At 36.2% G+C, this 13,090-nt stretch overlaps 1 protein-coding gene across 3 annotated transcripts in view; it reads right to left on the reverse strand.

Moving 5' to 3' along the window:
* SLC16A10 (solute carrier family 16 member 10) overlaps positions 1–13,090 on the reverse strand; it is a 77,274-nt gene that overhangs the window by 6,765 nt on the left and 57,419 nt on the right. For 2 of the 3 annotated variants that reach the window (XM_054197320.1, XM_054197321.1), the window contains 2 exons: positions 4,164–4,307; positions 867–1,095 (listed from right to left, as the gene is read on the reverse strand). In XM_054197320.1, the coding sequence (XP_054053295.1) occupies positions 867–1,095; positions 4,164–4,307 (373 nt within the window). The remainder of the gene's footprint in view (positions 1–866; positions 1,096–4,163; positions 4,308–13,090) is intronic. The other variant, XM_054197322.1, reaches the window with a different exon arrangement.

Below are 13,090 nucleotides of genomic sequence, written 5' to 3' on the forward strand. Positions count from 1 at the left end.
ATATCCAGGTTTTTGTCCACCAGTACCCCCCCAAGTCCTTCTCATCAGGGCTGCTCTCAATCCCTTCAACCCTGAACCTATATTGATACCAGGGGTTTCCCCGACCCAGGTGCAGGACCCTGCACTTGGCCCCGTTGAATCTCACAAGGTTCACATGGACCCACTTCTCAAGCTTGTCCAGGTCCCTCTAGGTGGCATCCTGTCCCTCAGGCATGTCAACTGCACCGCTCAGCTTGGTGTCATCAGTATAGTTCAGTTACGACTTACTAAGGATCTTTCAGAGCACTCAGAAGACATTCAGATAAATTATGATTGAAAATCAGCAGTGGTAAGGATTATAGTTTAAGCTGTTGCCACCTCCCAAAGAATTTAGTTTTCATCTTCAAAACCTGTACTTTGTCAAACAGTCTCCCATCAAAGAATGAAAAAAGTCAGTGTTCCTACTTATAAGAAGCAATTAAAGTGACTGGAGCTTTTACCCTCACAATTGTTTTTACATGAGCCAATTTTTCGAGTCCAATTAATTTTCAGATTATAATTTGAAGTCCTTCTGTAACAGAATCAACATATAGGCTGTCACCTCAACAGTCCAGAAAGCGTCAGGTCCTCAATCCAACAGGAAACCTATCTTTCTTTTGAAGAATGTTTTACATCTGCATAACAATAAAGATTACTGAAGCAAACTTTAAAGAGTACAGTAAATTAATAAGCCATGAGCAGTAGTTAAATTCACCACATATTCTGGAGCACATACCAAGAAAAACTCCAACGTAGGTGCACTGCAGATGATGTGGGAACAGAAAATATGGCCAAAGTCATGCAACCATAGAAACACATTTACAACTACAGACCATATCTGTACTTACCTGCAATGGGTGGACCAACTGTCATAGGTATTGACATAAATCCCAGTAGAAATCCTATGGCCTGGGAGACATCTTGAGCCCCAACAAGCTCAAAGGCAATAGGAGCCATAATGCAAATAAAGCAGCCATCAAACAGGCCCATAAAGAGACAGACAGCAATGAGACCTCCAAAGACGTGGCACAGTGGAATCATCATAGACATCAGGCCAATAAAGAAGAATGAGGCCACCTAAACACAACCAAGGAAAAAAATACAAAAAACATGTTGCATCAAATAAGTAAAGATAAAGGGAACAGATGATCTTTCTTGTATTTGCAGTGAATTGTCTGCCTGTATTCGCTTTAAAATAAATATAAGCAGTCTCCATGGATCACCAGCATCAGAAGCTACATACCAAGATAAAACACAAACACACGCATATTACTGTCATGACATGCAAACAAAGGAATTCCCCTACCCATTTCACAAGTTTTCACAATGCATTTGTAACCAAATAGCCTGCAGTGATGATATAAGGTCATTGCTTGTGCCATCAACTTTTTGAAAAATTACTCTCTGCTCTTTTCACAAGTGAAAGCCATAAAAATATCATGAGTTTAATACAGCTAAAACACTATAACTAGATTCCTCACCATTGTAGTTTAAGTAAAGATATCAGTATTATGAGTAATTGCTTCAGGGTGCTTATATTCAACAGGGTGGTATTTGAAAGTCTCATTTCACTTTTTCCACATAAAGGTATCTTGCTGCATTCCTGTAGCCATGCATACTTGCAAAAATTTCATATTATCATCTTAGATTATTTGTTTGTTGTAAATTAAAGGAATAAAACTCTGTCTTTGAGCAAATTTAAGCAGAATTAAAGAGAAAATAAAAAGAGGTAAGAGTTTTGCTTGTGCACCATCCATGTGTCAGCATACGAAACCAATGTTCCACCTAACTGCACAAGCACTTTTTCCAAATAAGATACATGCATTATGCATTGGTCACTTGTAGACTATTAAAGAAACAAAGTCACTTAACTACCAGACATCACAATTTTTTGATGGGTAAGTGACATCAAATAAATTACTTCATTAGGAAAAGTCTTTAAGCATACAGCTAGATGAAAATTTACTTTCAGGACAGCATAAAAGTTCTTTTAGGTAACATGCTTTATTTAGCATATTAAAAAAAAACCTGTTGTGAAGCATCTAAAGTATGGTATAGAAGCAGAAACTGAAACATTTATCTTCTTATAGGAACTTAAGGATAGAGGTGAAAAAATTCTCAGTTCTGTGTATTCTGATAGACAAAAATACAAATATTATTTGAGATTAGTTTATATCTAAGTAGTAATGTGGTTATCTGTAGACAAACTCTTTAAGATATTGTTGACCAGATTCTTTGTATTATCATATTATGGTAAAAGCAGCACTAAAACCAAAATTACTAAACTTTGTATCCACAAGAGACATAATGCATCATTCTACCAAAGATAGGATCTATAATCATGTTACTAAAGGTAGAATTTGTAAAGCAAAATCCAGCAAAACAGGTCCCTAAGAAAGAATGCAGAAACAGAAAGATGAAGGTTGAACTTGCTGGGGAGAACTCTAAGTTGTTCAATTATGAGACAGTGAAGTTCTAAGAGGAAAGAGTTTTTATTTGTATTCATCAAAATTAATTCTGAAATAACTTTTGCATGAGATAGGATGATAGTATGAACTGTTGGACAATCCAGAATAATACCTGAGGTGAATATTCACTTTCTCTCAAAAACGCTGATTTGAAACAGGAGAGCTGAAGATGCTGGGGCATGGCTCGGCAAAAATTAATGTGTTTTTCCTGCTTAAAACTAGGTGAAACTAACAGTACTCAGAAGCATCCTAGTCCATGGTTTTCAGTTTTAGCTATTCAAGGAAAAGAAAAAAAGCTTGTAGGTTTTACTGCAAGTTTAGTATTTATGCTTTGTAAGTCATGTGTAGCATCTCAATGCTGCCTTTTCACTTTTTGTTTTAATAATGACATTATCTGGAAGTGTAACAATAGGTATTAAATCAACGTAAATGAATAAGATACAGACCCAGTCTCTATCATCAGGGAATCGAAATTTATGTAACTGTGGCAATAAACACTATCTTCAGAAGATAAGTGGTTCTTCCTTAAAAATTGTTTTTAATAATGTAGTACAGACAACAGCCATTAGATGTCTCCCTTGCTATTCATTTTAAAACAACAAAACAGTAACACCCAGTGGTTGATAACATGCAACTTATTAACTAAAGCTTTTCCAAAAATCTACACGAACACTATTTTCTCAAGAAAATAGCATTTCTAAGTGTGGTGGGAAAAAAGTGTATATACTCCTTCATTCCCAAGCTTCAGCATTTCCATAAGCTGTGACTCTTTCTGCAAGTAACCCCCTCCATTCAGCAAAATCTTCTCAGCTAAGCACCTCTGACATTCCCATGGCTTTACCAGTGTGCATTATGCACTGAACATACTCGACACCAAATTATCACCTATCAAAGATCAAGAAAGAGATCCAAAATCCTTAACAGAAGAACATATAAAAAAATTAATCTTTCTGCAACCGTTATGAAATCATGGGATAAAACAGGGAAAGCAGAAACAAAAGAATCCCCAAAGGTTTTCTCACTCACATGCTAATGATTAGTAATTTCGCTCATTCCCAGCTGAAAACAGCCAGCAGGTATGTCCTGGTTTTCAAGGAATATTCAATACCATAGATGTCATGCTCAGTATATAAATGGGGGTTGGCCAGGGTGGGGATGAATCTGCAACCACTGCTCAGGACAGGCCGGGCAACCAATCCTCAGGTGGTGAGAACAATTTTTGTTGCATCACTTCATTTTGTATATTCTTTCACTATTATCATCATTAGCATTTCTTTTTCCGCTTTCACTACTAGTCTATTAAATTTGGTTTTGGTGTTTTTTTGTTGGTTTTGTTGTTGTTTGTTTGGGGTTTTTTTGTTTTGTTTTGTCCCATCCCCACCCTTTTCTCCCTGGGGAGGAAGGGGGAGTGAGTGAACAGCTGCATGGTCCTAGTTACCAGCTGGGGTTAAACCATGACAAGGTAGTAGACATGTTTCCTTAGCATTAAGAAAAAAAAAATAAAAATCAGGCACCAAAGGCTCCTAGTATCAAAAAACATACATTGAGTTTCCTAGAGTTTTGAAACTTCTTGAATTTGAATATCCAATCAGTTAATTCTGCTTACTTAATAGTACCTGCAACCAAAGCCTTCAGAATATTGTTTGTAAATTCCTTCAGAACAGCGTAAAGACATACCTGTAAATAAACTTTTTTTGCACCAGGAATATAATCTGCAACTCTGCCAAAGATCAATCTGCCAACTCCTGAAGTAATGCCCAGACATAGCAGAAGTACTTCTTCTGGCACACTGTCACCAAATCTGTCTTTTACATGGTTCATCTGTTAAAAAGAGGGTTGAGAAAATAAACTGACTTTAGAAATAAAAGGAAGATAAACCTTAGAAAACTTGAGTTAAATAGAAGTAATCGGTCAATCTCAGACCTACAAATATGACTACAAATGGCCAACTAGCTCTGCTTTTACAGGTTTTAGAATAAGTTTTGCACTGGCTTATCAATATTAAGCGCAATACAATTAAAACTATTGGAAAACAAGTTGTTACTTTATTCACAATTAAGGAACTCAATTCAGGAAAATAACAAGGCTGTGTCTAGTACCGAGTACTGCAGAGAATCCAGAAGCATTCTCCCCAGCCACATTTAATTTACTAGTCATAGATTTAATATAATGCAGAATCCACAAAGGATGTCTAGAACTGGTTGCTTCACTGGCTGGGGCATGCTCTCAGGTCTGAAGGTACTGAACGATTAATGAGTATCACCACAGTATTGTTCCGTGCATTAAGACAGAGATACAGGCTACCAAACTTAGAAGATAGCTCAGGGCAGGAACAAGAAGCAGAGGGGCAGAGAGCTGGAGGCCAGACAGCACAAGTAGGAGGGGCCCCTCCAGACTGGCTCATCCTGACATGCATGATCACCATGACATCCAGGGGCAAGGAGGAAGAGGAGCAGGAACCACCTGCAGTGTCAAACATCAAACACAACAGCAAGGACTTCCAGAAGAGGGTGCAGCTACAGCAAAGAATGGCTTGAAATGGAAGAATAATTTATCAGCCATTTCAACCTAAAGTAGTAAAGCAGACACCTGCTTTACTGGTCCTGACACCAGACCATCAATCACAGTATTGTGAACTACCAGCATCAGTAATTCTAACCCTTCCAATCATGTTTTTTAAAAAAAAAAAAAACAACATAAGACTGGATTGATGGATTTGGATTTCTTATACTCTCTGGTTCCATGGGTTTGTTTGTTTGTGTTGTTTTGGGTTTGTTTATTGTTTGGTTTTGTTTGGTTTCTTTTTTTTTTTAATCAACCACGAAGACCAGAAATTTCCCATAAGAAAGTTTTGCACAATCACTTTTTGAAACACGCTTGGCAATACCAAATATGCCAAAATGAGCATTAGAAGATGTAGAAATCATTTGCATAGTCCTGCAATCTCTGTGCTCATAACTAGTTCTGAACAACAAACTGTGAAGACTCTGAAGTGTAAAGAAACAAATAGAAGAAACTGATTTCGAGTAAAGATGTAGTAAAAGCATTTGAGAGAAAAGGTGACCACAAGCCGACAGACCTGGATAGCAAAAGCTGCTATTCAGAACACCAATTTCTGTTATTAATTCTGATTATGTGGTATCACTTCAAACTAGAGAACCCTTAATCTCTTAACTATAAAATGAAAGGGTCCAGTTTTACTAAATACTTCAAAAGCAAAAGAGTCAAGATTCTTTCCTGGCCAGAGTGTGAATACACAAGTAGAGTCTTTTTTCCCCCTCCCCTAACATAAACAGGATTTGCTGAGTGATGGTGATTTTCTTAAGTATAAAATCAGTTCAATTTTGCTTACATGTCACAGAAAGTCTATTAAAGCTAATATTAATTTGTCCAATTTATTTTGTCAGAAAGGAAATAAAAAATAAGGGTTAGTGGTTTTGTTTTGTTTTTGAAGAATAACTTCTAACTCCAGTTAAAGACAGATGCTTGCTCTTTCTATTTTTGAGGTTATTTTTTTTTTCTTTGGTATTTAAGACACACTTGGGAATAGAATCTGATGAAATGTTTCTTCTGGAATTATATTTGAACATAAAAGATAAGTTGTTCTATTTATTCCCGTTCTGTCAAAGGTGAGAATAGGAAAAGCTGACAGTTTTCCCACCCCTACCTTTATGTGCCTGTCAACACCTGCTAGCCCAGCCAGCAAGAGAAGCCAAGGTATTTTCTGCCATTCTTGTCACCTGTTCCACTTCCATGTTTCTGCAGCCTCTAGCTTGTTCAATTAGGAGACCTGATTCATCCACTCCCCAGAGGCTTTTCAAGAGGTAAGATAAAGCCCTAAGTCTAGATAACTATTAACCCTGCACCTGCAACTGAGTAGCTGAATTTCTCAAAGCAGCTTTGAGGGTGAAATGCTGTCCTCTTAGATCAATGGGAGAAAATATTGGATTCAATCAACTCCTTAAGTAGAAAAATAACCACTACTCATCTCAACCTTCAAATATCTAAACTAGCATTTATTTTTTCAGCTTATATTTCTCTTAAGCACAACATAACGTTATAGAGAGTTTCCAACGAGATGTAAGGAAAAACTTTTTCCCCAGGAGGGCAGTACGAAGTGGCACAGGCTGCCCAGAGAGCTTGTTCAGTCTCTTTCCTTAGAGGTTTTCCAGACCCAAGAGCACAGAGCCCTGAGCAACCTGGTCTGATCTCAGAACTGACCCTCTGATCCTTAGCAGCATATTCAATCTTCAGTGAAACAGTCACTAAATAAGCTGTAAGTAACAGCAGGATTATTAATTGAATACCTGAAAACACAGTGATTCAGGACTAATTCAGTACTGTAAATGCTAACTCATTATGGACTTAACAACATCTCTTGTAACTATAGGGTAAATATATGTATTTACTATGAAGTAGCTTAAACGAGATTCAGATTCCCAAAGATATTTAACTGATAGAACAACTCAAAAATCCCATGATGGGCAATTACTTGTGAACCTTCTCAGGCAGCATTATCTTGCATTAACACTCTTGTCATTGAAGAGCTACAGAGGCTGTAATTATATGACTCCTTAGGCATTATCTACAGCAGTCAAATGGGGACCCAGGCCCACAGCAAACAAAGGCCAAAGCATTTCCCTATGGGCTTTGCCCCTTTTCAGTAAGGTAGTTAGCTCTTCACTCTCATTAGAGCTGTGTGCATGCTGAATTGCAGGTCCCAAATGTAGAAAAGGCCTGTAATTTTGCCTAAGCCAACCAGAACAAGATTTTCCAGACTAGCATGGCTTCTTTATTATTTTAAAGTAAGTTATCTTTGTACAATCCCATTTTCTAAATCAAGACATAGACAGTAGACAATATAACTGAATGCATCCCTGGCACCAGAATTTTAACTTATATCCTTGCACTCTATTTTCAGGGTAATGCATACAAACAGATCTTATTGTCCAAAGTCTCATTACTATTAGGATAAGACTAGAGTAAAGATTAGACACTTAGTAGTGGCTGGAATGCTTTCAGATACAAAGTCTTGGCTAACCTCTCTCCATCCAACCAAGACCCAGATTCTCCCATGATCTTCCATTCAACACACCCACACATTTCAGCTGTATTCATGCACTGAATCAAAGATAGAGAGAGCAGTCTGAGTATAGCTCCAATTCCTTTTTCCAAACACAAAGAACCTGAATCTGAACGAAGTGGTACTGAACTAGTAAGAAATAGTTCTTTCTGTCAACTGCTTTCCTCCTGTGTATATTCCATTTTGGGAATTCCCAGTCAAGTAAAGCTTTAGTAGGCTAAATACAATGCAATCTCTTTCACACCGAAAGATATGGCCAACAGCAATATATAACCTAGAAAAGTTTCAGCACATAAAAACTAGCATTTTCTTCAAGTCTTGATGTTTGACACGCTCATTCAGAACCAGTGTAAGGATAAAAGGAAGTATTTGCAGAGTACTGCTGGTACCATTCATAAATTGGAGATACTATTCCTAACTGCTCCAAATTAACAGTTTCCTGAAAGAGCTAAGAGGGTTTCTTTTGGTTTTGACTTTTCTTTCTCAGACAGGAAAAGAAAAAGGATGGCCTACACAAACTTTTCATTCTTAATGCTTTTCAGAAATGTACAACTTCTATAGAAATCCAGGCAAAACTGCACTTCCTTGGAATGCAAAGTGGTAAACCATGTCTGTAAGTAACAAAGATGAAGCTTTGCATAAGGTGTCAGTTGAGTCTAAAACATAACCTTACATGAAAAAAGTATGATCAGAGAATGAATCTATCATAGTGCTCATGGCATGGAATCTGCCCTGAGGTGTAAGCACTTGTAATATCCAGAACCGTTTTTAATAATATTGTTTTTTCAGTACTAATTGGCCCTCTTAGCCATGCAACAATTTTAAATCCAAACACACAAAATAATTCTAGACTTGTATAATGTATGAGACTTAACCATCAATCCAGGCATGGCAATACCTCCATGATTTATTGGTTTGCTTATTATTACCATGGCCTTCAAAAAAACCTATTCAGTATTATTAGAAGACAAGACAGCCTTGTCATTCCATTAGTAAAGAATCTTTTTCCCCCAAGCTGTAAGTGCAAAAAGAGACAAAAGACAAAAATAAATTAAGTGCATGTCTAAGTAAGGGTATTAGCAAATGACAGAACACAACCGGACTGGGTGTTAAGAATTATATTGGTGCTCATCTTCAAGACTACGATTAGATCCTCAAAATATCAGAAAACTAAAAGCTGTTTATTTCACACACATCTTCTGAGAACAGCCTCACAGACAACATACAGATCTTACTGTACTGTTAGTGGCGTCACACGGCAGCCTTCCTTCAATGAACAAGTCAACTACCTTCCCGAACAAGCAGATTCCTTCAACGGCCTATAGAAAAATGCTAAATAGTGCTTGATAAAGATATATCAAGAACTTCGCAGTGAACTGTCACTAGAAGACTGAAATTCTCAGGAGGTGCTGAAAAACAGAACATAAAGTAACTCTGTACAAGTGAATGTTTATCCTCTAACATAAGGACTCACCAGAAAAATGGGGGGTGGGAATCAGAGAAAGAAACTTGCCAGAGAACTGTATGATACTAGGCACAGGGAAGACCATTTAATGCAAATACATTTCTGGTCCAGACTCCACTAAAGAAACTTTTACTGATGAGCCCAAAACTAGCAAACAAACCAGCACCAACCTGAATATCTACTGAAATGATGTACTTCATGTTAAGAGACATGAAATAACATTACTAATACCTAATGCAGATCCATTTTTAAGGAAGTGCCAGCATCTTGAGATGGCTAAAGTAGCATTTTTTAGAAATTAAGTTTCTTCACATGACAAAAATATGCATATATACATAGTCAAGATAATTCCTGTTTACATACTTGCCACAACACTGATAATACTTCTGTCTCTGGTCAATTTCATCTACATAACGAACAAGGAGAGAATTAAAGAAACAAGGTGATTATTATATGGCCATTGTGAAATTTTCTATTATTTCACTAAGTAAAGTAGATTAACGAGAATAATCCATACATCATGAAGATTCAGAACAAGTATAATCTGAATTTCTTAGGTAAAATTGAACATGACAGTTAACAGGTTACCTGTTAAGCCTATTTAATAAAAGAGGTTAAGAATTCAGATTAGATTAAGAAAAACTCAGGTTGACAATTACATAGTTAAAATTGTTTGGAGGTTTTTTTGTTGGGTTAGTTTTTTTGATTTGTTGTGGGTTTTTTTCTGTTTTGTTTTCCCACAAAATACCTAGTCCTGAAGAGATCTGCCCAAAATAATAATAAAAAAATCTCAGAGCCGTTAAGTGTTATCTTCAAGAGCATATGAAGGATGAGTATGATCTCAGAGATCGAAATAGGCAAATGATAGCATAAAACTTAAATTGGAGAAACCAAGACAGTGGTTGTTAACCCAATAAACAGTTTTTACACTCAATGTCACAAAGGATTAATCATTTTTAAGGCAATTAAACCAGTTCTCAGTTCTTGAGAGACTGAATGCCAATTGATAGGCCTGAAAGATATTCAGGGGAATAGTGTAATTTCTTGCATTCACACGCTGGGGACTGAGAAAAGCCTGAAGCATAGGGGAAAACCCCTACACTGCAGCACAAGACAGTCCATGACTTCTGCTCTTTCCCTCTTCCACTCCACTTCATGTCTCAGGATATTTTCAGGTCCTATGCTCCACTAGTAGCTCCTGGAGGTGCCAACAGAGACTGGATCCCATTGGAGCCACAAGAGACAGTGTAAAGAAACGGGCACAAGGATACTGGTGGATAGTTATGGCTTGGGTAAGGCACACACATATCTAGGGAAGCTCACAATGACTGAGAACAAGGATGAGGAATAAAGCCAGGGATATGTAAAAACTGAAGTGTTACGTGAGGGCTGAGAGTCGAATTGTCAAATAACTTACCCTTTTTTAGCTTTCTAAAGTTGATTCTCATTTGTGACTACAATCCACAACTTACAGTTTTAGTTCTCTCCATTCCTTGTGGCCCTAAAGCAGTGTTTCCCGGGCCTATCTTACTCTCAGTGTCCACTATGTCTAAAATTAGCTACTATCAGCAAGTCCTAGAAAGTTACAGTAACATCATAAGCTAAGGATCAACACAGATTTGTGAAATAAACAAACAACCCAAATTTCTCTCTATGACATGGTAGATAGCAAGCCTCGACAACAGAGGGAAAGGCAGATGTAACAAATATTGACTTTGGCCAGCATTTTGAATTTCTCTCAGATAAAACAATTCCTATGAGCCAGTTTGGAACACACGACTTAAATGGAACAACTGTAAAGATGGATGCTCAAATGTTTGGAAAAGCTATTTTTAATTAGCTTTTTTTTAGCTATTAGCTATTTAAATTTAAATTAACTATTTTAATTCATTGCAAAATTGAATATGCCAAAGAAAGCTCCATAAAAGCCTGTCCAAATCTACTGCTATTTGACATTTTCATTAATGATACGGACAGTGAAATAGACAATATACTTAAATTTGCAAATTACATCAAATGATGAGCGTTGCAGGCACTGTAAAGAAAGAGACTGGAATTCAAAAATTATTTTGGCAACCTGGCGTCTCGGTCAATAGTGTGAAATAAATATGATTAGTTTCCATAAAAACATTATGAGGCAAATAATAATCAAAAAACACTACATGAGGTAAAAATCAGATGTATGAATAAAAGATGGAAGAATGATCTGGCAACAGCTCTTTAGAAAGAAAACTGAGAGTTTAGTAGATTAAACTTCAGCATATTCTAGTAACGTCATCATATTGCAAAAGTAATAGAATATATCAATTCATGACACAATGCGACCTTCACATACTGCTCCATACAAGTAAGGCCTCAGCTGTATTATTATATCCTATTTTGGTCATTACTCATTGTTAAAGGCATAGATCATGTGTACAGAATCCAAAAGAAAGATCTGGCAATAAGCAGAAATTTTATAAGCATGACTTACAAAAAAAGATTTTAAAAGAGAAATAATTAAAAAGGTCCTTTACCAAAGAAAGTCTGTACTCAAAAAACTGCGTAAATTGGATAATGTACTGGGATACCTCCAGTCTTATTTTCTATGATTCATGAAGTGTTTCATGGATATCTTAGTATAGTCAAATACATACTTATTAAGTCTTATAACCTGAAAACTTTTTTATTTTAGCTTTAGCTTGGTAAAACTCTGCTGCACATTTGATTAGAAGTAACCTTATGACTGAAGGAAGGAATTTTCTGACATCACCACTTAAATTTTAAAAATGTAACATAAATAATTCTTTTTCAAATCAGTGTGGCATTTACTAATACGATAAAGTGTTATCAGGTTATAACTTATGTAATTAAAACTGACCATATTACATGATATACTATGATTAAGAAATTGTGGAATATCAAAACAATGGATTAAGATATCCTCTACAAATACGCAAAGTAACAAGAAAATACTTCACTGACCACTGATGATTAACATTGAATGCACTGGACTTATTAAAAAAAAAAAACAAGCACTTTGACTAATTGCTATAAACACAATTTAAGATGGATTCTCAAAGCAGCTAATAGAAGTGAAGTAAATAAAACCTAACATAGCAAGTTCATACTCTCTACAATATTACATTAAAATATTACAGTATGGATTTTTATTTAGCATACTAAAGTAAAATTTTAATACAACTCTGCTGCTACACAACCCATTTAGTCTTCCTCAACTTTAAAAAATGAAAAATACATCTATTGTACTGTTCTGCCTAGTGATGATAATGCCTTGGCCTTGACTTCCAAACAAATAAGTTCAAGCTTCATTACCCTAGCTTAAAAATAAAAATAATAAAAGAATACTGAGAAGAGAAATATAACAGCATATGCTATTTGTCCAGAAATAAGTGCAAAGATATGCTAACAAAAGTGATTTTTTTTTTTAAACTCAGAACTGTTAGTAGTTAAGTTACTTCAGTTAAATACCTAATTTCCTTCCTTATTTCTGCTTAATTACACAAATTTTATAGAAAGCATATATTTAGCTTCTGACAATTCACTGCAAAGCTGAAGGTAACCTTAACAATAGACTATACAGGAGAATAAGTGGGACTAACTATGTATTAACCAATGAAATTAAGTAGTAAGCGGGAAAAGGGAAGTTCTAACACCATTACAACACAACAAGCAAGATAGTTATTAGAATATTATGTTAGCTACAGCATTTACATGTCAGAAAAGGATGTCTTCTCACTGCTGAACTTAAGATGTCTGCCTTAGCCAGCTAGTCTTCCTAACAGATACCAAAAAAAGAAAAATAGATCCTTTGAGAGGCAATTCAGAAGCCTGACCCTGGTGCTCCAAACTGCTCTCTGGAGAAGCTTCTTACTTATTCTTTGGACTGTAAGGACTAGTCAGTCAAATTAAAGGTCTTCAAGTCAAGTGAGGTGAGTGCTCCTCAGCTTGAAAAATGTTTTTAAAAGACAGCTACAACACTGATTCAAGGTCTCTGAAATCTGCCATGCCGAAAAACTTATCAGAAGAGACTTCATGTTCTGTAACTACTCAAAC

The sequence above is a fragment of the Rissa tridactyla genome, chromosome 3 (assembly GCF_028500815.1).
Source record: "Rissa tridactyla isolate bRisTri1 chromosome 3, bRisTri1.patW.cur.20221130, whole genome shotgun sequence".
In the NCBI taxonomy this organism is placed as follows: domain Eukaryota; kingdom Metazoa; phylum Chordata; class Aves; order Charadriiformes; family Laridae; genus Rissa; species Rissa tridactyla.